Source organism: Mauremys mutica, chromosome 7, assembly GCF_020497125.1.
Source record: "Mauremys mutica isolate MM-2020 ecotype Southern chromosome 7, ASM2049712v1, whole genome shotgun sequence".
In the NCBI taxonomy this organism is placed as follows: domain Eukaryota; kingdom Metazoa; phylum Chordata; order Testudines; family Geoemydidae; genus Mauremys; species Mauremys mutica.
In genome coordinates, this window is record NC_059078.1 from 26998728 (window position 1) to 27026106 (window position 27379).

General features: G+C 41.5%; 1 protein-coding gene across 10 annotated transcripts in view; it reads right to left on the reverse strand.

Moving 5' to 3' along the window:
- The window catches only part of CACNA2D3 (calcium voltage-gated channel auxiliary subunit alpha2delta 3), a 752236-nt gene that overhangs the window by 463876 nt on the left and 260981 nt on the right, over window positions 1–27379 (reverse strand). For all 10 annotated transcript variants that reach the window (XM_045024490.1, XM_045024489.1, XM_045024494.1 and 7 more), the window contains exon 4: window positions 8071–8130. In XM_045024490.1, coding sequence (XP_044880425.1) covers window positions 8071–8130 — 60 coding nt within the window. The remainder of the gene's footprint in view (window positions 1–8070; window positions 8131–27379) is intronic.

Sequence of the window (27379 nt, forward strand, 5' to 3'; positions counted from 1 at the left end):
GCTGCAGACATAAAAATCAGATATAAAATCTTGGAAAAGCATCCAAAATTGTTCCATGATCGCATCTCTCTGCATGCGCTCTCTGATACATAAGCCCTCTCAGGCATGCACTGTGAATGTGATGTAGGGATCTCACTCTGAAGGTTATTTATGTGTTGAGCAACTCTGGAGAATTCTCAACTAGTAGCAGTTTGAAATTCACTGCTTCCTTGATAGCTCAACGGCCATTTATTTTTTCTCATTCCTCCTTACAGCCCCAAGAAGCAAAGAGGAAACAGCGAATAAGCTACATGATTGAAAGGTTTGTTCTTTAGAGCTTAAGTCCAGATGTCAGTTTGCTGCACCTCTATTATAAAAGCAATTGTGAGTCAAACTAAGAAACCCTGCGCTTGAAGTCAACAGGAGTTTTACTAAATTAAGGGCTGCAAAATTCCATCTTTTGTTACGAGTAAGGCGGGTTTGTGAAACAGTTTAACAGAAAAAAGTTAAAACAGAATAATAGTTTGCTTAACATTGTGATCATTTAAGATAGCACAGCGGGTGTGCCTTATGCACGTGGAAATAGAAATGCAGCCTTTGTCACTTCTCCTCTATCATCACCATCCTTAAAGTGCAGGTGGCTTTTTTAAAAAGTGACATTGTGGGGTCTACATTTATTGTGTCTCACTGATTCCTTATCAATTTTGCTCAATATTTAGATAAGCCCTGCTAGCCCATCCTGGATTTTTTTCTGCAATCATCTATCAATAATACAAATTCTGCAGGCCATGGTAATACTTCTGCAGCCACACTATATAACTGAAGGTATAATCTGAACACAAGTGAACCCCACTGGAGGTTAACAGTGCAATATAGATGTAGCTGATAGAAATTTGGCCTGCAGAATCTTTTCACCAGCGTTGGATTTGGAGGGCTGGCATTTAGAAAAATATCTTTTTGATTTTTAGAATAAGCACATTTGATAAGGAATCAATGAGATACAATAAACACTGGAACCTGCTTTGCTCTTTTTAGAACCACTTTTTCAGGAAGGCATTTAAATGCTTTATCCTGCAAGATGGTTAGCATTTGCAGCGCCTGTGTGAATTGTGATGATCAGGACTTCTCAAGATCAGACTTTAATGTTGTGGGTTTATTACTGACATCTAATAAAATATTAACACTAATGGATTATAAAATCTAGTCACTAAGTGCATCATTTCAGAATTACAGAGATAATGAATGTGTGAATACTTTCCCAAGTACACTAATATTAAAATAATGCACATAGTTTGAATAAGTATTTAACAAGATGGTGTACTGTAGCTATCCCCAATTATATTTCATCCAATATTTTCCAGTAACTTATGTAAGTTTCTACAGTCTATTACATTAAATGTTAATTAAATATCTAAAAATTGCAACATAAATGCATCAATAAAAATATCATTATTAAATTGTTATCAGGGGCTATGTGGTACCATCCCTTCCCTCAGCAATTCGTGCTCAGGAAAGAAAAACTCCAGGATAGAGACAGCCAGAGAATCAAGCCTGCGGAAGCAGATGCTGCAGGGACCTGCAGAACCGTTAGACACTGGTAACATCATCAGTCTGAAAGGCAGTTTACTCAAAATCCCTTTTGGCCACTCCCACACAATCACTTCACTCCCAGGGCTTATCTACAATACAGACGTTACAACAGCACAGCTATGGTACTGCAGCGCCATAGTTTAAACACCAGCTAAGCAACGGAATGTGTTTTGCCATCACTGTAGTTAATCTCCACCTTCAAGACTCTAACTCAGTCGACAGAAGAATTCTTCCATTTACCTCGCAGTGTCTATATCAGGCTTAGGTCAACTTAACTACATCTCTCAGGAGTGTGAACTTTTCACACCCCTGAGTGACAGAGCGAGGCTGACCTAAATTTTAGGTGCAGACCGGGCCTCACTCGTATGTCCTCCCTACTCCATTCCTTCCTCTCCTCCCCAGCCCCAGCCTCTCTACATCTTATCCTTCCTTTATCTTTCCATGTAGCTGATCCCCTCCTAACAAAACCTCACTTTTTAAAAAATTGTGGAATTAACATGATTCTTGGAAATCATCACTTTGTTCACTCTACTCGAATGCACTATTCCTTTTGCCTATTTAGGCTGTAAACTCTTTGGAGTAGGAATTGTCTCGTATTTGTACAGTACTACAAGGTAGGGCCCAACAGGTCCCGATCTCAGCTGTGGTCACTGGACACTAGTGTAGCACAGAAGTTCTAATAATAAATTAGTTATTAATTTTTTTTAAAACATACACAGACATCAGTTAACCAAACATGAACATTAATTTTGTTCTCTAATGTGGGTTAAATAGTATAAAATTCCATTTTGCCTATTTAAAAAAAAAACAAAAAACCAATGCCAGGGAGCTATGGGAAATGCATTCGGTGGTATCAGTCCAGGTTCTCATGGACAAGCATCCACATCACAAATCGATTACCTTGTTGGCAGCTTCAGCAGAGAGATGGAGGACTGAATGGCACCCCGAGACTTAGGCTTTGTCTACACTACCAAGTTTTGTCACCAAAAACTGCCTTTTAGCGACAAAACAGTGAGAGCGTACACACTGCAACGCAACTTTTGTCGGGAAAAACGCCCAGTGTCGGCGACAAAAAACTTCCACCCCGCAAGAGACTTTTTTCTTTTCCCCTCCCTTTATCGTGGACCAAGAGCCAGTGTACACACTGCTGTTTGTTTTGTCGACAGAACTGGCTTCCATCAGTATCACACAATGCCTGCCCTGATCGCTCTGCTCAGTGTTTTGATCTCTGCTGCCCTGTAGGCATGTGCCCCTCCCCTTTGAAAGCTGCGGGAAGTATCTGACAGCTGAGTGTATTGCTCCATTTGGGGAGCAAAGAGCAAATCATTGGAATGCTCCTGTTCTGCCCTGCACTAGGAACACAGCGGCAGGCAGACTGCTGTCCAAGGGAGGAGGGGAGGAGAGACTGCTGTGCTGCTTTGACATTCCTGAGCACAGAGAACTCTCAGAGATATTCATGATGCCACTCCTGGCAGCTGAGGAGGCTGTGGGAGAACTCGGAGGGAATCCTCCCAAGATGCACAGAGATCAGCTCCGCCTTCCCACAACACTGCTCTGTGGGATACATACCCACAGTGCATTGCTCACACTGTTGATGAAGGTGATCATAATGTGGACATGAGCTGTCGACAGATGGAGCAAGTGTGAACACCCTTTGGCAACTTTTGTTTTGCCGACTTTTGGGTGTTGACATAAGTTTTCTCGACAAAACTTGGTAGTGCAGACAAAGCGTAAACTATCCTCTCACCTCTTACGCATGGTCCCTCCAGTCAGGGTGGAGGCTCACTGGCAGGGCAGTTTGTGGAGAAGTTCGTACTGCCATTCCAGTGCTATGCCACAGACACTTTTCGTAAGTACTGGAAACTCCCAAATGGGATAGGGAATTGGAGAAGGAGGAGGAAGAGGAAGATCAATTTCAGTTCCACTGAGAAACTTTACTTCAGTTGCTTTTATTGCTACAATTCCTACTCTTTTTTGGGGTCCAAACCAATTATTTTTATCTCTGCCAGACATACATTTAGGTTAAGATTTTCAAAAGGGAGCCTCAAGTAAAGCTCCTAAATCCACACTCACACCCCGCATTTAGTGGCTTGATTTTCAAAGATGCTAAGACCCAGCAGCTTCCACTGGAGTCAATAGCAAAATGTCCATCAACTTCAGTGGCAGCAATACTAGGACCTCATATTGCAAATCAGGAGGAAATTGCACACTGAGCCAAGTTCCTCCTATTCTCCCAATCACCTCTTGCCATTTTTGATTTCCAACCACACCTCTGTACAGCATCTGTGGAAGTTCCATCTTATATTGTTGTTCACATGGTGGCAGAATGTGTAAAAATGAGAAAAAATTTAAGTAGCTCACTTATTTATACAATTGGGAAACCCTCAAATATGTGCCCATATGATGGATAGAGCTTTCCAAAGATGCAGAGGGCAGTTAGGCACCGAATTCCCAGTGAAAGCAAACAGGAGTACTAACACCATTCCTCTTGCCTAAGGATGTATCACAGATTGCAAACTTTCAAGGGTTAAGAATTTGTCACAATGTAAAAAGTACCCTAACCACGTAACACTGACTTAGAAAAGCTTCAGCCTATCGCCCGATTTTTTTCTGAGTATATAATGTAGGAGTTCACAACAAGTATTTAAGAGTTTATTAAAAATACCGGATAATACATATCTGACAGCTACTGAAAAAGAGAGAGACAAGGTGGGTGAGGTAATATCTTTTATTGAAGCAACCTCTGTTGGTGAAAGAGACAAGTTTTTGAGCTCACATTGTTCAAATACAAAGAAAATCAGAGTGTACTATAAATCTCATGAGAAAGTGCTCACATACTAAAATGGTGACTGCAATATAATACTGTGATGCAGACAGTTTTGTCAGCTGAGTGAGTGGTTTGGATAAGCACCCACTAATCAAATCACTAAATCGTTGAAGTGGCCCATCATTTGTATGCAACTGCAGTAGTAATTACATAGAGCCATAAGTTAGATTTTAGAAGGCAATTTTAGGTGGTTTTAAGTTATACAAACTGACCATTTTCCAAAGGTTTGGAGAGATTATTATGGGGCAGGATGGTGGGAGGATCTGTGCTAAGTAGGCTGAGTAGAAAAATTTGGACTCCTAGGGAAAATGAGTCCCAGCCAGGCCTTCCCCACTCTCTGTTGAGGGACCCCAGTTGGACAGACGTTCCCCAGCTCGGGGCCCTGTGCTAAGGCTTGAACCAGCAGAATCCAGAACGGTGCTTCAATCATTCTTTCCCAGGAGTTCTGCATTTTAAGAAATTTGTACTCCAAGCATGAGTACTAAGCAATTCAGCCATTAGAATGTTGGATTTCTATCAAGAGGAATGATTTTGTTATATGGTTATTTACAATTCCTTTGCAACAGATTATCTCCTTATGATGAGTGAACTACTATCCTTTTTTCTTCCCCTCTCTCCTTAGAAGTACTAAGTCTCCTGTAGGTACGTTAGAGGGCTGTTTCACAACTACTTAAAAATGCCTCAGCATCCTAGGATAACCTCCTTGTGGCAATACAGAGGAGTCTATCTCTATATTGCTTTCTCTGCCATTTTAAGTTGTAAGCCCAAGTTGTTTTATACAGAGGCAAGCACACTGTCAGAGTTCAATAAATAAAAAATACTTACCCCTACTTTATAAGTCATCCAGAGATGATGAGCAAACTCATAAGTCATAAAAGTATTGTCATAAAGCAACTACACTTAACAGTAAGAATGTGGATTAATTTTATTTACATAAATATTCCTGTTGTGTGAAATATGTGAACTATTTCTTCAAACGTAAACAAACTTGACAAACACTCCTTGATACCATACTATAAGCATAACTTTGAAATCCTATACACTAGTGGGAAAAGTATTGTTTTGGCTTAGAACTTGAAATCCAGATGTTTAGTAGTTCATCTACCCCCAACTTGCTACAACTACAGCTCTTGGTTCACATTCCTGTAAAATCAAAGAACTTCTCAAGGCCAAATGCAGCAGTTAAAGCTTTAAATTCAGATATGCCTGAAGCAGAGCTCTGCCATTAATCAAACATGCAGTATTTGATGCTGGTGAGTTAGAGAATCATATCACCCAGTTTGATTTATTTCTTTCAAATAATGGACAGTTTTATTTATGTCTCTTACTGAAGATGTTTTTGTTGTTAACATCGACAGATTCAGTGTCAGAGATAAACTTCTGAATGCTTAGATCATTATAATGCACTATAGTATATTGATTAGAATGCTTATAAGATCTCTAAGGATAATACCAATAAAGCTGTTAAGAATAAAACCTGTAAGGAACTGAATTTGACCCAACAGAAGGATAGAATTTCAGCATTACCAAAGAGAATTCCAGAGACATAAAAGATGAACTCTTCCAGCTGTGATTTTCTTAACTTGGTATTTTCTCACAGACAATAAAAATATTAATATAATTTTATTTTTCCTTTACATCATTGATATGTAGTGATAGACGATTGTCCATACTCATCAAATCGCAGACAATAATTCTGGATGAATAAAAAGTACAAAAACAGTTTCTTTATCTGCTTTTGCATTTTCAAGAGCAGTGGGGATCAGACAAAGAGCTTAGACTCGTGTTGTGTAGCACACCGCAATTTTAAACTTCTTTCATACTGTCTCCCACACTTAGGGCAAGGCATAAGAAGCTTTGCAAATTCCTCTTCCGCAGCAAAACTGCAGCAAGATTTCTATCCCCTTCAACTTGAATGAACACTGCCAAATCATTCTGGTCGTTATTTTTATATTGAGCAGATGGTGGTATGAGATTTTGATAAACAACAACAATCTCCCAGAGATTGCAGGGTTGCAGAGAGGTCACCAAAACCAAGATTAACAATTGATTAGCTTTAATGGACCATGATAGTAATAAACAGGAGCGCTACACAGAGATTTGATTGTCCTGTTAATGCTGCTGACACAAATGGCTTTTAACTGGCTTCCTAAAAGTGTTTAGATCTTCAAAGCCTCAACAAATGAAGGACTTTGTCAAAGTGAGAACCATCCTCAGTGAAGAGGCATTTACTGTATACATTTAAAACAGTCTTCCATAAATGCGCTCCTGATTTATTTAGACAATAGATTCAATTTCTTCCAGGTGTGAAGTTCAGAAAATGAAATGCAGTAGGCCTTCCAAAGGCTGGAGTGCAGTAGAGTTCTGAGCCATTTGAATCCAGATAGATATAACACTAAAATATTATGAAGAATCACTACTTCTAACGTCAACATTTTATGTTAATTTCAAAGCTTCCTTATCCTTAACTCTGAAGAAGTCACTCCTGGTATTCTCTTCCTATAACAGATTTATTTTCACAGGGAATCAATTATTCCACACCAGAATTTTATTATGAAAAGGTACTTTGTTATGACTATAAAGTAATCATGGCAAGTTCTGAAAACAAAACCTACTGAGACAGATTCTAAGCATGGAGAAAAGTGTACTCTTCCTCCCTTTTCCTTAAACCTATTTTCCTTAATGTTTACTGCTCAACCTTAAGATAGACAGATTCTTGATAGGTTTCAGAGTAGCAGCCATGTTAGTCTGTATCCGCAAAAAGAACAGGAGTACTTGTGGCTTATGCTTATGCTCAAATAAATTTGTAAGTCTCTAAGGTGCCACAAGTACTCCTGTTCTTTTTGTAGATTCTTGATGGACACCCATAGAAAATTTTAGAAGACAATCTACATGGCGAGAGCCACACTAAATAATATCTTTGCCTAACATGGCATTCAGTGGACCAAGGAATAGAAATTCCTTACAACCAGGAAGATATTTATTAATTTAAATATCAAAGTACAATACATATATATTTTATTATTAAGTTAGCTTCTATTATTTTATTGTCTGATGAATTTGTATTCTTATATGCTTTGCCTTATTAAAGCTTTTTCAATCTTTTTTTATCTTGTATCCCAATTGTTCTCATTTTCTCCCTTCCCTTGTATTCTGACACCAGTACACAGAAAAAGGCACCATTTTGATAAAATGATGGTGCAGCACTAAAACCTCTATGTTTAAAAGCTTTGTCTGCACTAGCCATGGGTCCAAACACAAACCATTTGCACAGACCAATGTCACTCTAATCTCATCACTCTGGGTTTTCACCCCATTTGCAAATTCAACTCTCCAAAGAGCAATTCCTTCCCAGTACACCGCAACTATGCTACATGCTGCTAATTACTGTGTTAAAAAAATCTTGACCTAAATAGTCATGGAGGAATTTAAATGAAATCTCTAAAAAAATAAAATCCACCTTCTAGGTCTCCCAACATGCAAACACTGAGTGCATAACTTGTCAAAATACTGAGCCAATCTCCCTTAATTCCATTTTCTGTAATAAGCATCCCTCTATTAGTCACATGCTTGGCTTTCCACAGCAGTCCTTGAAGTAATAGCACAAAGCTATTCTATACGCCTTTATATGTTCTGATAAATGGTTTTTTTTTAAATGTCCAATTTCTAATTACCTGTAAATCAGCATCAAATTCATGTTTCAAGTGAGCATCCTCTGCAGCTTCAACAAGACGCTGAAAAAAGGAGAAAACAATAAGTACACTGTTGGCATGAACTGATATCTTTAAATCCGAGTGGTTCTTCCAGAATAATTAAAAAACAATTATTAGTGAGTTGGATAACTCATTGTCACCATGTACTATGGTGCTTCACTGACATAAAAAGCGACTGAGTCAGATTCTTAAAAGAGTTTAAGACCAGATATTTCAAGTGCTCAGCACCAGCAATTCAAGCCTGATTTTCAGATGAGCTCATCTGTCATTAAAGTGCAAGTAAGGGCCAGATTTTCACAAGTATTTAGCATTCAGCAGCTCCCATTATGACACTTAAACTGCAAGATTTTTAAGAGGACTCAACATCCAGTGTGCTAAACTGTTTTGAAAATATGGCTGCTTATTTCAATGCAGAAGAGCTGAGCTCTTTTCAAATCTGGTCCTACATGTAAAATTGAAAGGTTCCCTCCCCACGCCCCCCCAAGGGATGCATTAGTAATCCTTGATTATAAACAACTGAAATTAAAATGGGATTCTGGAGAATAGTTAAAATATAAGGGATTAAAAAACTAGAGATGATTTTTATTTACCTAGCATGTATTAGGTGTTGTAATGTACTTGGGGCATAATCACAAGATTTCCTATTAAAACAATTAATTTCAATCCATACTCCCAGTATATAGTATCTTCTCAAATGCCACCATAATTAAAAGGAGAAAAAATGTAAAATGTTTTTCTCTTAATGACAATATTAAAAATTCCCTGTTTTGGGCTTCTTTGCAAGTAATGCCTCAATAATGGAGAAACTTTTACTAAATGTAGCCACTGTTTCTTTATTCTTACTCAAAAAATGCAACACAATATGGGTTCAATCCAGTCATTTTGCTCCACAAAAAGACATGATATTCCTTCCAAAACTTTATTTTAGTTTTTTGTACTACTGTAAGTTTGAATAATATTCTTGTTATCCAGACAAGTGCCAGCTTTTTTTATTATTATTTTAAATTCTGCCAGATAAAGGGCTGGATAAGTTCATGATCAACAATAACATTTGTCATATAAGCAACAAGAAAGGTAATTAAACATCATGCTACAGGGAATAAATTGATCACAATCAAGGTCTAGGAGGGATTCCACCACCCCCTTGATGGAGGGTATACAGGTGTGTATGTTTTTGCTTTCTTTTAATACATCAAGTATCAGCACTTTCATGCTTTCATGGTACGTGCTATAGAAAAACTCAAAATAGATTAGTTAGCTGCATAGCTTTTACTAACATTAATAGGAGTCATGAAGCTAAATTTCCATGCATGGTTTGGAAAATAATGTAGCCCCTAAGATAGCTGTGTCATATGAAATAATAAGTATTCCTGAACCACAGTGGATCTTTGAATGCAAAGCCATCTACCTTCACAGACAGAAACACAGTCTAAATACTTAGACTGAAATAACTAATTATATACAATTACTCCAAGTGTAACAAACTTGGCTACAGTAGAACCTCAGAGTTACAAACACCTCGGGAATGGGGGTCGTTCGTATCTCTGAACAAAACATTTTGGTTGTTCTTTCAAAAGTTTACAGCTGAGCATTGACTTAATACAACTTTGAAACTTTACTATGCAGAAGAAAAATGCTGCTTTTAACCACCTTAATTTAAATGAAACAAGCACAAAAACAGTTTCCTTACCTTATCAAATCTTTCTTTTAAACTTTCTCTTTTTTTAGTAGTTTAAATTTAACACAGTACTATACTATATTTGCTTTTTTAAAGTTTAATTTATTTATTTTCTATCTCTGCTGCACCCTGACTCCATAATTCCGGTTCCAAATTAGGTGTGTGGATGACTGGTCAGTTCATAACTCTGGCATTTGTAACTCTGAGGTTCTACTGTACATTTAGTTAGCTGAGATACTTTTATACTATATGGAGAATGATACCTAATATAGTGCTATTAAAAACCGATCTTGAAATTCATGGGAGCTATTTCAGTCTACAGATAAATGTGACTACAAATCTTTTATATTTATAATAAAAATACCACAAAATAAATATGTATTTGGAAGGGTAAACCTCAGATTAACTGTGGCATGTTTTAAAAATTAATTATTGCTCCCAATCTGCTCTGTCACATTAGCAATGTGCTAAAAATCAGTTTAAATTCTTTGGCCTTTTTTTTAATAAATTAAGAACGAAAAATATTATGAGCTAAATAAAAGGCTTAACTCAATACATTCAAGTAAGTGTGTACCCCCACCCTCTTTTTAAAAAACCAGAATTGGACTATGAAAATGCTTGTTTGGAAGCTTCTCTTTGAGTGTACAGTATAGAAGACCATGACTATGATGGGTATTTTTAATTAAAAACGCAGGCAATGGAGCAGAAGGGGGGTCAAATAGACTCCTTCATACAAGTGAATTTTGGGGCAAAGGGCAGACATCAAGCTTTTTTTTTTTCTTCCACACTGACGCATTTACTAATTCAGAAATTATTCCAGTATATCACGAGGAATCCAGTCCTTGAAACACATTACCTAGTGGCTATAAAACTGTAATTCATAGGTTTTTTTATATATATAGCATTTATATTGACCCCAATGTTCCTAAATTACATTTTTCCCTTCAGTGAAATAAACTGAAGGCAAGATTTCTCTCTGTCAATGAGAAATTACCTAGCTCATGCTTCTGTGGTAATAGTAGAGACAATCTTCTAAGGAGGGAGGCACCAAAATACAAGGCACTAATTGGTTGGTACCTCCTACTTTTAAATATATATATTTTGATTACTCTGTATAAAAATATTGGACTCCACCTCCTTAAGTTCCCACAAACAAAGGGTCTCCTCTCACCTTGTTGGGGAGGCATTGCACACTCCACCACCATCACCCCCCTACTGAGGTAACAAGACGATAAAAGCTTTGCACAAAGAATGTAATAAAAACAAACATACACTGCATTTTCAGTATAATACTCGACAATACATTTATTGTAATATTTCTCAGTACTAGCATAGAGGAGACCAGGAAATCTGGGGAGAGATGTGGAAAAGGTAAACTAGTAATGAGGTAAGACCACACAACGACTTATTACTAGATCTATGCACATTAAATCATAATGAACAAATTATATACAAATAAATCATTTTCCAGAAAAGTCTCCAAAGGAATGAAGCATTAAGGAAATGATTTCTTAAAGCTCCTGAGACAAAAATATAAAAACCATATGTAACACTACAACATTTTTATGATAAAGCCGCATTTTTAAATATTTTCATGACAAAATACTTTATCTCATAATGATTTCTGAGCACTCGGAGTGATTATTAACCACTAGGTGAAAATTACTAATGACATGCTTAGTACAAACACCAATATATTTTCATTAGAGCAAATATGCTCTAAATTTATTGCTTTAGCCAATAAATGCTTACTAACGCTTCGCTATTCGGAAGGAAATCTTTAGTTATCTATCACTAAGTGAATTACAAACTTGGAAGTAAAATATTTAAGGACATATACTTTAACTGCATATTTAATCCTGTATGTGTGTACACATATAAATGAAAACGTGGACACAGACTGAAGGCCATACATAATCCATGGATAAATAACAATTTGCACTTCTTATAGTACCCTTCCATTTAAGAAGTCAATTAATTAATTAATTAATCCTCACAACACTCCAACAGTTACATACACCAAAGTTACAAAGTTATTTGTCTAATATCCCACAGTACAGCACTGATAGAGCTGGGATAAGAATCCAGGAGTCCTGGCAACTACCAGCCTCAAAGGCTAACATGGTCACTAAAATGCAATTCTAGTGTTGGTTTTCTGATTATTAGAACTATAGACTATTTACCACTAGGGGACATGGTGGGTAAGGTCTTTCTAGTATCCTGGGACCGACATGGCTACAACTACACTACATATTTATCACAAGCACATACAGAGAAGAGAGAGAGAGAGCGAGCGCGCACGCACCTCAATTCCCACCCCCACCCCCAATTCCTAGGAAGCTGCCACCACAGCCATGATGTATTAAACCCATACCTTTTATTCCATAATCTGATAAAATCTACTGATATAAACATGTTGATATGTGTGGTCCTTGCACAAAGCAATTATTTTAAATAACTACTTCTGAATTTAAGCAATTTACTGAGGCAGATTTATTTTTAATTAGTTAAAGCTCAATTGCTTCAGATGTGACACGATCAGATTGACCGTCCTGCACCTTTAAGTAGTGGGGGCGGTGTCTGGCTGGCTGGCCGAGTGAAGGGAACAGTGCTTTATGGCTGCTGGTGGTGGGGAAGATAAAAACTATTGCAAAAAGGGGTCAGCTTGGTCACTGATATCCCTTGGGAATGCAGGTTTTAAAAGGGGCAGGTTGGCATCTAAAGCCTTCCTTTTTACAGAGACCAAGGCTGAAGCAGGACCCACCCTCCCTCCTTTTTAGATGGTAAAATACCAGGTTTGGTCAACACCTGCTGGGGGCATTACGCTATCCGTCCTATTTTTAGTGAGGCTGGGAAGGAATTTTTCCCTTACCATCATATTGGCTTGGATGCAGTTTGGGTTTTTCTCGCCTTCCCCACAGCAGGTTTCAGGAAGGGCTCTGTTCATGCATGGCATGATGGGCAGTAGGCCGTATGTCGCAACTCATTATTTAAGTGTAGGGCGGATGTCCAGTGCAGATACTCCATAGGAAAGGTATACAGTGACTGGATAAATAGCTTGGAAAAGGACTAAAAAAGAGGTGTTCATGAAAGGAATGAACAGGGGGGGGGCGGTTGGGGACTCCTATGTTTGGTACGGCAGGGAGCCAACCCCCCATTCTTATAGCCCACTTTACCCTCCTACACGTGGGGGTGGATGGCAAGGTCCCAGCAATGGATTTGTTAGAGGGACCTGAATGGAAAAAGAGAGGGAGCTGGTAAAAGCCCCCCAGGGAATTATGGAATAAACATGAGGTTACCAGCACCGTACACTGTCTGCTGGGTAGTCCCAGACATCTAATGATAAACTGGCAGCCTGATTAAACCCATGTCAAATGTCTCCTTTCTTTTTTTGGCATAACCAGAAAGTGCTACTAATGACTATCAGCGCGGCCTTTGTGAATTCCCCTTCTGCTGCTGTGGCCAGTTAGAAAGTGTAGGCCACACATTTGCAGACTGCAGTTATCAGCAAGGGCTGCTGGTTCCTCATGGATTTGCATAATGCCCTTCCCCCAGCTACTGAATCGTTAAGACACTTAGATGATCAAGTCAAGCATGTCATCTATGTAGATGCAACTGCAATGTATATTTTTACTTGAACTAGGGATGAGGCAAAGTCATTTCCCCTAGTTTTAAACACACAAACATCAAGGGTTTAAAAATTAAATCAGAATTTGAATAACTTTGTGGGTGTCTTAAGAAGGAGAATGAAAAAACAGGAGCAGAAATAGATAAAGAGTAAATTGAAAATTGGGCGACAAATGGAGCAGAGACTGGCTAGCATAAAAAAAATTTATGGAGACACAGAGAAAGGGGAAGAGAACAAATCTAATGAAAACATTAACACAGTATAAATACAGAACACCCACTTGTGCCAACATAGCTTTTGCGGGGGGGAAGGGGAGGGTTTCTTCACTCACTCTCCTCAATCAAGCTTCCCATAGGTTAGAAAAAGGATTCTGTTTATTTTAAACTGACGTGCCTTTGCGGGGGGGAGGGAAACAGATTTAACTACAATGAAGTGAGTTCACAAAATAGATTAAAAAACCTTTAAACATAGAGACTAGTTAGAGAGGGTTTCTGAGCTCCTTAACTATACTGGGGTCACCAACCTCTACCTCTAAATGCTAAGTGAAATTATATGTCTTTCTAATAAAGTCCTAAAGGAACGCATTTATATTCTATTCATTAAGAAGAATAGAAAGGAAACAGATTAACTGTGGAACACAATGCCAGACATGTTGCTATAAAATATCTTTTTCTACTAATTGAATTGCTATACATTTTAAAGGAAACAAACAAAACAAAACAAAAAGACTCCAATGGGATCATCATAACTATCTAAGTAATACCAAGTGTATTCCATAATTGCTGATCTAACAATGTAGCTAATTAAACACAAAATTTTGTCATGAAACAGCTAAGATTTTGTCATGAAACAGCTACACATATAACACAAGACCACAGAAGCAAGGAAATGAAAAATTAAGTCATCTAATAGCAATACCTTCTACTCCTCCACTCAAAGGCACACACCTTACTACTTCCACAATTCTCATACACCACAACCTTAAAATTCTGCCCTATCCCACCAAAGGATGCCAGTCTTCCACCACCCCCTTTTACCAAATTATTCTTTCCAAACACATCAGACTATTCCTCAACCTTCACTTCAGCCTATCAACCACACTAACTTTTCTCTACGTTGTTAGTTGTATCCACTTTGGTATACTACGTTGATGTGGTGGTGTGTAGAAAGTGTGATGGAGAGGATGCTGGAAGGCTGTAGTCAGGTAAATTGTATGTATAGCACTCTTAACTGTTTCACAGCTAAGTTTGTCTGTACTAACTTCCTAATTTTTCAAAATATTTAAGCATTAAAGGTTCCCTGCATGCAAATCCCCATTTCTCCTTTCACTTCAAGTCCCCCACAACCGCAATATAATAGCCAGTAACAGTTTTGAACCAACTAACTTTCTATGGTTTATCAAAAAAAGCTCCCCGCCCCCACTGGTGAGCCACAGGAAGTTTGTATGCAATGTTATATCTATGTCAGTCCCAGGATATTAGAGAGACAAGATGGATCTTTATTGGACCAACTTCTGTTGGTGAGAGAGACACACTTTCAAGACACACAGAGCTCTTTCTCGGGTCTGGGAGAGGCACTCAGGCTATGTCTACACTAGAAACCTTACAGCGGCACAGCTTTACCAATGCAGCTGTCCCTCTTGTGTAGGGCTCTCCTGTCAACATAATTAAACCACCCACAATAAGTAGTGGTAACTACGTCAGCATGGCACAGTGCACGCTATCATTTATGATGGCAAAACTTATGTCGCTCAAGGGTGTGTTTTTTCACACACACCCCCAAGCGACATAAGTTTTGCCAACATAAGTGGTAGTGTAGCCATAGCCTCAGTCTCACAGCTAAACACAAGGTTGAACAGATAGTTTAGCATAAGTAGTTAGCACATATTGTAAGCAACCACTTAAAGTGAAGTTGTCTGTTAACACCCCTCTAGTCATAGGACAAAAAAGAGGAGCAGGTTAGTGAGTTACACGGGGCACCAAAACAAGGGCCAGGGGGCCATGACCCTCCCACTTTTTGAAAGTGGACGGGCCCATCCTCTTCCTCCTGATGCCCCGCCCCCTGGCCAAGCCCCCAGCTTGTATCCCCATGCCCTGTGCCTCCTGCCTCAGACAGATGGAAGGTCTACAGCTTCCCACAGCTTCTCAGGCAGCTCTTACCATGGCCGGACTGCGGCTCTGAGGCCCTGCTCCCTGGCCAGAGCCAAGTCAGGGTAAGAGCTGCCCGGACAGCTGTGGGGAGCCGTGGACCCTCCACGTGCCCTGGGCGGCAGACCAGGGGCAAGGACACAAGCCAGGGGTGACCCTCTGCCCTGACTCTGGGGAGGTGGAGGGTCCCGGGCTCCCCAGTCCCACCCTGGCTTCTGTCTTGGCCAGGGGCAAGGACATGGAGGAGGCAGGGCCCCTTGGATTCCCCACTTTTGGGAAGGCACTGCTGCCCCTGTGGGTTACAGATTGTTGTAATAAGCCATACATCCAGTATCTTTATTAAGACCATGATTTTTAGTGTCTAGCAAAGTTACAAATTTAAGCTTCCAGGCTTGCCTTTTGAAAGTGTTGTGCAGGCTTCCCTTAGGGATGAGGACTGATAGGTCAGACACAGAGTCATCGCGTTGTGAAAAGTGTTCACCCATAAGGTGACAGGAAAATTATAAGAGACAAAAGCATGCTGTGTGAGTTCATTCGAGAGAGAGAGTAGTGATTATCTGGTTTCACCCACATAGTTGTATTAGGGTATTTAGTGCACTGGATGAGGTAGACCACATGTTGTGATAGGCATGTGTAGGATCCTGGAAAGCCCTGGCACAAATTAAGCACTGAAGATTTCTAACCATATAGTGAAGTTCTGGAACAGCTTTCAAGGGAAGGCGTGGGGACAAAAAAACCAAACTGGTTTCAAGACTGAGCTTGATGAGACTGCCTACAATGGCATGTAGCTGTTCTGTGAATGCTAGCAGCAAATATCTCCAATGGATGGTGATGGGACACTAGAAGCATTTCAGATTTCAGGTAGTCTGACCTCATGCACATTGCAAGCCACAGAACCTCGCCCACCCATTCCTGTAATACACCCATAATCTCTGGCTGATTTAGGGTTCAGAGTTATTACAGAGAATTCTTTCCCATGTGTCTGGCTGGTGGGTCTTGCCCATGTGCTCAGGCTCTAATGGATCACTATATTTATGGTTGGGAAGGAGTTTCCCCTCAGGTCAGATTGGCAGAGACCTTGGGGAGGTGGGGGGTTCACAGTCCTCTGCAGCATGGGGCACTGGTCACTTGCAGGTTTAAACTAGTGTAAATGGCGGATTCTCTGTATCTTGAAGTCTTTAAATCATGATTTGAGGACTTCAGTAACTTGAAGGTTCTGTAGCCTGCAATGTGCAGGAGGTCAGAGTAGAGGATCATGATGGCCCCTTCTGACTTTAAAGTATGAGAGTCTATGGCCTTGTCTACACTACAGGACTATTTCGAATCTACTTAATTCGAATTTGTGGATTCGACCTTATGAAGTCGAATTTGTGTATCCATACTAAATACACTAATTCGAACTTCTGAGTCCACATTAACGGGGCCGGCGTCGACTTTCGAAGCGGTGCACTGTGGGAAGCTATCCCACAGTTCCCGCAGTCCCCGCTGCCCATTGGAATGCTGGGTAGAGCCCCCAATGCCTGCTGGGGGAAAAAATGTGTCGAGGGTGGTTTTGGGTAACTGTCGTCATTGAACCGTCAATCACGCCCTCACTCCCTCCCTCCCTGAAAGCGCCTGCGGGCAATCTGTTCGTGCACTTTTCTGGTCAGTGACAGCGTGGACGCCACAGCACTGCAAGCATGGAGCCCGCTGCGATCCTCGCCGTTTTCTCCTCCTCGCACTTTATCGTCCACCTCTTCCACATTCAGCTGCTGAGAAATTGGGCTACTTTTCAATGGTTCTGCAAGCACTGGGGGACCATAGGGGACGTTTTACCAACATGAACGTCGTATGGCCGGGCAAGGTTCCTGATGCGTGTGTTCTCAGGAACTGTGGGCTGCTCAGACGCCTGCTGGAAGGTAGTTTCTTCCCGTACCACGAAATAACTGTTGTGGATGTGCATTTGCCTATAGTGATCCTCGGTGACCCAGCCTGCCCGCTAATGCACTTGCTCATGAAGCCCTATACAGGCGCCTGGGACAGCGACAAGGAACTCTTTAAATACCAGCGAGCAGCGTGACCTGTGACTGTTCAGTTTCTTTACAGAGAAGCTGAACCTGCCCCTGTTTCTTTACCCAGTTACTGTTGACTCTCCTCTTCGGTTAAATACCCCGTTCTCCCCGTTTCCTCCACTTCCAAGACACGTGTAAAAATAAAATACATGTCACACTGTTACTGAGGAGAGGTTTCTTTATTCATGACTTTTCGTTAAAGGGTCGAAACTGGAACGCAGACTGCGGTGGGTAGGGTGTGCGCTGATGTAAAGACCGCCTCTAAACTCAAGGAATGACAGGCTCCTGCTCCTACAGCGGTCCGCATTGCCGGACTGCTTGTTTCAACGGAGCCTGCCATCCCTCCTTTTTGGGATTCTGTGTGCGGGGGGCTATGTGGCCTTGTGGCGGAGGAGGACGGATACAGATTCCTCTGCTGCGTGACTCAGCGGTCCACGACAAGGACCGCTGTATAAGATCTGTACCTGCCCTCCCCCGCTAAAAAGTCACATCCCCACCGCCCACACAGAACCTGGAAACCACCTCCCATACCGACCACGGTGCCTGCTGACTGCACTGTGTGTGTTACCCGCTGCTGATCCGGCCCCCGTGTCTGTACCCTGCGAAAGGTGCCTGTCCTATGCAATTAGCAACGCACTTCCCCACGCACCCCATTCAAACACAGTCTTCAGTGAAGAAACATGACGGAAACAGTACTTAACAGCAAAGTATTTTTATTACTTAAGTACACAGTTATGGGATGGGACTGGGATTGGGACTTGTTTGAGTCCGGAAGGGAAGGACTTATGCAAATGTAGGGTAGGAGAGCTTTTGGTTACTTGAGCACTCTGCTGGGGTGCAGTGACAGTATTCACGGCCCAGGGCGGGCATCCTCCTGGTTATTTGAGGTGAGGGGGGAATGTGACTTTGTGGCGGGGGAGGGCAGTTGCAGAGATACTGCCGGGGGCTCTGTCCTGCAGCGGTCCTGCAGAACATACACAAGTCGCCGGAGCGTGTCCGTTTGCTCCCTCAGTAGTACAAGCATTGCTTGAGTCGCCTGCTTGTGTTCCTCACGCCACCTCTCCTCCCATTCGCTGTGTGAGCGCTGGTACAGAGAGACTTTCTCCCTCCACTGCCTCTGCTGGTCCGCCTCGGCTAGGTAGCAGCCCACACATTCATCGAAAATCGTGTCCCTTGTCTTTTTCTTTCGCCGCCTAATCTTCGCCAGCCTCTGCGAGGTGGATGCTGTGGCAGGTCTGGAGACAGTGGAAGCTGTGAGATGGGAAACAGTTAGTTAATTCCTTGCAATGATACTTTTTTGCGAACAATTAACTGAGTCTAGGCTGTCTCTGTGAATTTTTTGTTGAGACCCCTGTGCCTGCTGTTGCACAAATCATTTGCGCGGTGGATTCTGGGTACATGTCGCCAGTCATTCCTTCCTCCGGGAAAGCAATGGCAGACAATCATTTCGAGCACGTTTTCCATGAAATGCCCTGGCACACGCCATAGCGTGGCAACAATGGACCCTATTTTGCCTTTTGTATATGTCACCGTATGTGTACTGGATGCCGCTGACAGAGGCGGACCAGCAGCGCTACACAGCAGCATGCTTATGCTTTTGCATGACAGCAGCGATGGTTACCAGGCATACTGCACCGTCTACCATACCATGAACTGGTAAGAAGACGGTAATAAGATGGTCATGGTTACCTGTCCTTTTGCACTGCGCCATTTGGTGCTGTCATAAGTGCCCCTGGTCGATCAGCCAGGGGCGCAAAAGCAAAATTTGGGAATGACTCCCCGAGTCAATCCCTCCTTTTTGGGTATCTAAAAATAGAATCAGTCCTGCCTAGATTATGGGCAAGTGTACTAGAGAACCACTGTATCATACAACCAGAGACCACAGCTGCTCTCTGTCCAATCCTGCATAAATTTTGAGCTGAACGCTATTCACAGGGTGTGCTCCTGAAACAACCCCAGCTGTTCATTCCGTTCTTCCCTCAGCCTTCCTGGGTTCCAATACCATTGTCCCCCCACTTGTGTGATGAAGTAATATAGAATGCATGAATAAGACACAGGTAGTCGTTTGTGAGAAATGAGTGGAAGGAAGCCTCCAGCTGCAATGATAGTCCAGAGATGACATTAAGGGGTGTGGAGGAGGGAGCCACTCATCCCTCTGCTAGTCCAGGGGCAATTGAATCTTTTCTTTACAATGAAGGGTGGGGGCTGATGGAGCTCAGCCCCCTGTTGCAATGATGAGGACGGTTACCAGCCATACTGCACCATCTACCATGAAAAATTAGCAACAGGCGGCCTTGACCGACCTGTTCCAAGCAAGTTGGTACGGTCGTTATGGTTACCAGTCCTTTTGCACTGCCCCATGTGCCAATAGGCTGATGATGAGGATGGATTTCCATCTTATTGTACCATCAGCCATCCATAGCGTGGGGGGAGCAAGGATGTTGGTGTTGAGTGCTGCACCATCGCGTCTATCTGCAGCATTCAGTACAGATACGGTGACATGTAAAAGAGTCAACAGAGGATTGTTTTCCCTTTAACTTCTGGGGGTCGGGGGGCTGTGTAAATTGCCGAGCTATGCCCCGACCCACCGCGGACACTGTGTTTGACCCTAGAAGCATTTGGAGATCAGCCAAGAATGCAAATGCTTTTCGGAGACAGCAGGAACTGTGGGATACCTTGCGTCCTCGTTCCCCCCTCCCTCCATGAGCGTCCATTTGATTCTTTGGCTTTCCGTTACGCTCGTCACGCAGCTGCGTGCTGAGTCTGTGCTATGCCGTCTGTCCGTTTATTTATTAAAAATACTTTGGACCAGGCGTAACGTAACATTTCTTCCCCTACTTAGATGCAGGAGTCTCCGAGCGAGATCACCGTGAGGACGGGCACTGAAGGAGATAGAGAGCGCATGCTGCGTGAAATCTAGCACGAACCACGGACCTATGCAGCCGTGCTCTGGGAGGCAGTGCTCCCTGAATACCGCGTGAAAGCCTCGCGCGGAAAAGTGTGCTACCACGGAGCACCCAATAAGGCAGCTCTCCCCAGGAACCTCCTGCTGATGCTTATCGATTAATGGCAGGAGAGCTTCGTGGCGTTCTCCCAGGAGGATTTCTGTTCTATCACCATATATACAGAGACCTCCTTTTCACACACTTCAGATTCCTGTTATATTAAGAATAAAAGTTAACATGGTTAAAGCACTTACCGACAGATCCTACCCCTGATTCAGGATCCGGGTTCCTGGCCGGGGAGGGTTGGTAGGGGATCTCCGTGACGGTGATGAATAGATCCTGGCTGTCGGGGAAACCAGCGTTGTAAGCGCTATCGCCTGCCTCGTCCTCCACAAACCCTTCCTCATCTTCCCCGTCCGTGAACATCGTCGAGGAACTGTCCGTCGACACTGTCCCATCATCAGAGTCCATGGTCACTGGTGGGGCAGTGGTGGCAGGCTCCGTAGCGTCCGTTGGCCGCTTTGATTTTTTGGTAGGCTTGTCTGGGGTCCTTGATTTTCACGCGGCGCTGCGTTGCATCCCGGCTGTATCCTCTGTCTGGATCATGGCTTTGGAGACCTTCTCGTAGGTCTTTGCATTCCGTTCGTTGGAGCGCAGCTCCGAAAGCACAGACTCCTCGCCCCACACACCGATCAGATCGAAGAGTTCCCGGTCAGTCTATGCCGGGTCCCTCTTTCTATTCAGAGATTACATGAACTCCTCTGCTGGAGAGCTCTGCATTGCTGCCGGTGCTGCGGAGCTCGCCCCGATGTGCAACCAGAACGTCAGATTCAAACCGCCCAGACAGGAAAATGAATTCAAATTTTCGCGGGTCATTTCCTCTGTGGCTGGGCAGAGAATCCAAGCTCGGGCTGCTGTCCAGAGCGTCAACAGAGTGGTGCACTGTGGGATAGCTCCCGGAGCTACTAAGTTCGATTTCCATCCACACCTAGCCTAATTCGAACTAGCCATGTCGAATTTAGCGTTACTCCACCTGCCGGGGTGGAGTACCAAATTCGAACTAAAGAGCCCTCTAGTTCGAATTAAATGGCTTCCTGGTGTGGACGGTTGAGCGGTTAGTTCGAATTAACGCTGCTAAATTCGAATTAAAGTCCTAGTGTAGACCAGGCCTATGAGAGCCATCAGTAGTACTATTCATGACAAACAATAGCACAACTGATTTCCTTACGATTGGTACCAAAAATTAGTACTTCAGTGCTTCCGAAAAGTGTTTGTTAGGCAGATGGTACCCAGTAACACTAATTGATGCAAAGGTGACAGCATGATCCTCTAATGGTAAAATGCCTAGAAAATGGAGTTATTTTGATTAACTTATCTTGTATTGATTCATGATTGACAGCTTTTCAGATGTAACTTGGTTGCAGAGCAGACAATTATAAAAAAGGATAAAGAACTCAAACTTCTAAAGGATGAACAAACAAGTGGGAAATATAAAAAGATTGTGTTAATATTAATTGTAATGAGTTATATTGTATAACAGTAGTTAAGACAATCATGGTGTTATTAGATGTGTTCTTGACCTAACTCAGTCGATACCCACTGAGTGCATTGTGCCTGGAGACCAACATGGGGTGAAAGAGAGCACAGGAAGAAGGGAAGACAACAGATTGGTCTCTTACTGAGTATTTGTGTGCTCAGTGCTGTGCAAAATATCCATAACCCAGTGGGTCAAATCAGGTCCAGCCAAGCTACACTGAGCATAGGGCAAGAGCGGGTACTGCATTACATGTGCTTCTATGCTACCTTTTGGCTCCCTGTTCTGGGGCTAGCCAGGGGCCAGTTTAACTGCAGGCATAACTTACAGCAGAGCTACTTCATCAGAATGCAGCAGTGTTCCAGCCATGATCCCTTCCATAGTAAAACCTCCTATACGGGGAGCTGAGAGGTAGGTGGCAGATAATTATTATACGAGCTCTGAACCACCCAGGGATTACCCCAAGGGTGGAGAAGCCAGTGCAGATGCCTTTACTTCCCTTTTGAGCCATCAAGCAGCCTAAAGAGACATAACAGAGCTGAGGATCAAACCCTCATATTCCATTTGCAATTCACCACTTGAGTGTTGCTTCTGTGCTCCACATAACCAGAACAATTTAATTCCATATTCACAATGACTTACAGGGCACCCTCTAATCATATTTACATGTCCCCATGTAAACTAACCTCTAAGAAAATAGACCGGAATACTGTATATTATTAACCTACAGTTGCCATTGTGATCCCCTGCATGCCAACCAATAAGACCTAGCAATGACTAAATAAATACATCTGCTGTATATACCCAATTTTAAAACATATTCTATTTAACTTCACTAAGTAACACTGGAATCAAAAATTGCTCTGTGAAAATTAACCTAATTAAACAAGTGTCCCAGTAATTAGGCACCATTTAGATGTAAAGACTGAGAAATCCACTTAATTAAATAGATTTACACAATGTTTTCTGGTTTAGGTTTGGAATCTTTGAAAGGGCATTTCAGTGTCTTGACAGTATAATGCAAATGCCTTTATGTGTTATCTTGTTGTCTAAGATGATGCTCTCTTTTATTACTAAGACCTTGAATTCAACCTGTAGAAAGGCTTAAATAATAGAATCCAAAGTGATTATGATGCATGAATAAGAGGTTTATTCATTCACTATCTGGCATATTTTCTTTCTTTCAAGTTGATTTTATACCAGGGCTGTCCGCAATGCACCAGAAAGAAACATAACAAGTGGTATTGCAAATTTAGCATTAACAACACCAGGGGGCAATAATGCTTGTGCAAAACTTATACAGGTAACTTTTTATGAGACCCTTCCAAAGTCCAAAGCATAGTTTTTATACTGGACCAAACCTTGGTCATCAGCATAAAACCGGAACCATCAGGTTCTGAACTATAGTTGTCCCTAAGGAAGAAGTCTCCTCCTAAGGCTGCAAAGTCACTATCATTTTAAGGATTTTCTGTAGTGTTCATCATCATAGTTCCTATGCACTGACTCAGCTTCTCCTGCAATCCTCAGGCAATTCTTGTGCCCATATCCATACGCAACCACCAAACCTGCCTTTCGTCCTTCTCTGGTGTACCACAGCCTTCCCAATGTGACAGCATTTCAGGAGCCCCTGCAGAGCTATGCTTTGTTGCATGCAAGAGATGGCACCCCCCTGGGCAGCTTCCCCAAATATTGACTTTTCCCAACCAGCAGAACGACTCTAGTTCTCAATGACGCGGGTATCTCTGACCCATGGATTGTGCAGGATGTTCTTCATAATGCTCAATATTTTCTATTACTTCCTGGGAACAGTATCAGGTTATCCCGTAAGTAATTTAACATCTGAGAATTCCCATAGATGCAAACAGACCGCATATCAGAGCGGAAAAAGCGCCGATTTTATTTTCCAGTTAATGACTTCAAATCCAGTGAGGATTTTTTATGAAGAAATTCTCATATCTTATGTTTTCTTAATATCTAACAGATCACTATATTTTCAGCTGTTACTTTTGTTATAAAAAATACAAACTTTGCATGCCTAGAGATCTTGCTATGATCTAGGAAACACACTTCTTGAACTTTATAGCATAGTCAAATTTTCCTTATTAATTATCCTCCTGATTCTTAATATGTTGCTAACTGTATTCAAGGAATAATATCAGAGTCATCATGTAGCTAATTTAACAATTGCAGGTTCCCAAGAGAGACAATAAAGACTATGTAGCCAAGCTGATAAAAGATAAATGTTTTATATTGCAAAGGTAGTGAGTTACTTATAATTATAGTGATCCATTTATTAATATTTTTGCTACCATTTTTGTGATGTTATATTATTTCATTCTTTACGCTTTTCTAAAATACATAATAAAATGTGATCAAAAGGAAAGAGACTGTTTTAGTCATAGATATGACAGGTGAAACCTGGCCTGACTGAAGTTAATGGCAAAACTCCTGTTTGCTTGGTCATGATTACACTAAATATCTAGTACTGTATAAAAACAGTTGTAATAGAAACAGGTTAGTAGGTGAAAAGGTTGAATTAATCAAGATTACCTCATTCACCTCCAATTAGGACAAGGCATTTTTAGGGCTAAATTGGTCTGCTATTCTAGTGCGCAATAAATCAAAACAGATTAGCCTTAAACTGGAAAGGTGAGACTAAATTAACCTAATTGGCTAGCCCTTTTCTGACTTGGCTGTTTTTATAGTGACCACATCTTTGGCATCTCTCTAAATTAGTTGTTTTCAACTTGCGGACCAATCAGCACAAAGCTGCAGCCCATGTGACATACAGGTAGTGTATATATAGAGTATGGATGTGACCCACATAACACAGAGAGCTGCACATGTGGCCCACAATGGTAAATAGTTTGAGAAATGCTGCTCTAAATTGTTTTTTCAATTAGTTTATTTCACATATGAAATAGTTTCCTTATATATGGTGGTGATATCCATGTGATAAATTAAGGAACTATGTAATTAACTCCTTATTTCATTCATCTTTAGTTGCCTCATCTGCACTATGCCCACTAATCTCTGTCTGCTAGATTATTTTTAATATTCTAAATTTGGAAGATGCTTCAAATGAGCCAACATGAAAAAGAAACATGAAAAACAACAACTTCTACAAAGCTCTTTGGCTCTTCCTAGAATTTGTGGAATGTCTCCACAAAATTACAGCAGTTTGATGTGTAGGATGTACAATATTCAGCTCTGGACCAGAGACAAGTTTAGGGTCAAATACAAATTAGAGCTTTATCCTGAGGACAGCTAGGAATTGCTCCTTTCTGGTACCTGGGGTCATTTGTTTTTAGCTCTAGACTTGGTACTGCAGTCTGGCTTTAAAATCATGACACCCTGATTTACAAAAAGGTTGCCCTGAATCATTTTTAGAGATTTCTAAAGGTTATATTTTTCTCTATTTCTATGAGCATTGGGACTCTTGGCACTAAGACAGCTTCACTTTACAGGTGAAGGGATACAAAAAAATAATACCAAACATGCTGGAGAATTTCAAAGATGCTTATGGGATTTGAATGCCCAATTCCCATTAAAATCAATAGGAATCAGGCATCCAAATTACCTAGGCAGCTTTCAAAATATCAGCCTAAACTTTTAAAGAATACATTTGAAACAAAATCTATAAAATATGTGGCATACCGTATATAGTGAAATCTTACAAAGGTTGTATTAGCTTGAGTTTGGGATGGCTACCTCGTCAGACGTGATTATACCTAATGTGGTTGCATAGAAAAGTCCACTGGAAGCTTCACCTTACCTGAAGAGGAAGTGGGAGGGAGGTTCCCCTCAAGAACCCACATCAGGTCCTTATACTGTCTTTTCCAAATTACACTCCACCACCCCGGTAGACACCCAAAAGGGGTTCTTGGAGCAAACAAACAAAAGAAAAGTCCTCTGCCCTCTTTCCTCCCTTATTGGAGAGGGAAGTCCCTGGGAAAATAAACAGAAGTAAAGGAGACCTGGAACTTAAGCAGGCTTCCTGGGTCATCCCTTTAGGCTTAGTCTAAATGGGGTCTACCTCCAGCCCCTTCTAGCAGGGTGTGCTGCTCTGAGGCTGGGTCATGCATCTTAGGGAGAGGGGAGATTGGTTGCTGTCTCCCTCTGTGAGGCTGTCTGAAGCAGGGCTGCCCTCTTCCTGCAGCAGGTTTTTCCCTTTTAAACTCTCCTACCCCAGGCAGAAAAAGGCTTCTAGGTGCACATCGTTGGTGTTGAACAGGACCAGACAAGGTTATTAGTCTCCTCTTCGGCAGTGTGAAGTCACAAAGGGACTTCAGCTTTCACACTGGAGCAAGGAGCGTGGCCTAAAAAAATCTGAAAACTCTTGGACTCTTTGGAGAAAGAAGGTGCATCTCCATGGATCAGCGATGGAAGTAGGGTACCCTGTACTGTTGACTGCCTCCACATTGGGGGAATGACTTCCTCAGGAGGCATGCTGAAATTGGATCTCCATATATTAGAAACTGTGTGGTTCCTGAGAGATGGGCTGCACATCCTCTTTCAAAAGGTCACCAGATCCCCAGCCTTGTGGTTGGCTGTGGCAGACCAGGAAGAATGAGGGAGCCTGCTAAATAGCCACTGCTCTACACCCTTGTGTTCCCCTACGAGCTGCCACCTAACTGCATAGTTGAGAGAACCCTCTCAAATGAAGAGATGAGGAGAGAGAAAAGGTATAGCTAAGCCTTTGCTTCCAGTTCTATACTGTTCATAGTTTTTTGCATGATCCTCATTGCTCTGGTGAAGAGCTGAAGCCCACTGTATTATGCTGCCCTCATTTGCATTACAGTTTTATATTCTCTACCACCTGAATCAGGTGTCAGCGATAAAACACTACCTGACATAGGTATGAGAATGTGTAAAATTTTCTGATAGGTTGGTGTGCTCATACAAATTACTGAATGCAAGCATGCAGTCCCTGAGTTAGATTTTATCCTGTGTAAATCAGGATCAAAGCCACTGAAAGCAATAGCCGATTGTTGTTTTGTTTGTTTCCAGTTTAGACGACTGTGTGTTTTTGTGTCATGTCACTAGATTGTGAAATTTCTTATCCATTGGCTACTAGAATGTGTAAATCTGCTGGGTAATTTAAATCTCTCTTAAAGACTTATTTATTTGACTTGGCTTTTAATTAGAATCTTTTATGCTCCTTTAGCAGCTACAACCCATTTCAGATTAACTAGCTGAATTACAAAGTGATTTACAACAAATGTCATGAAAAACTTAAATAAATAATATTGAAATAAAAATAAGTTAAATAAACATTATTTTTCCA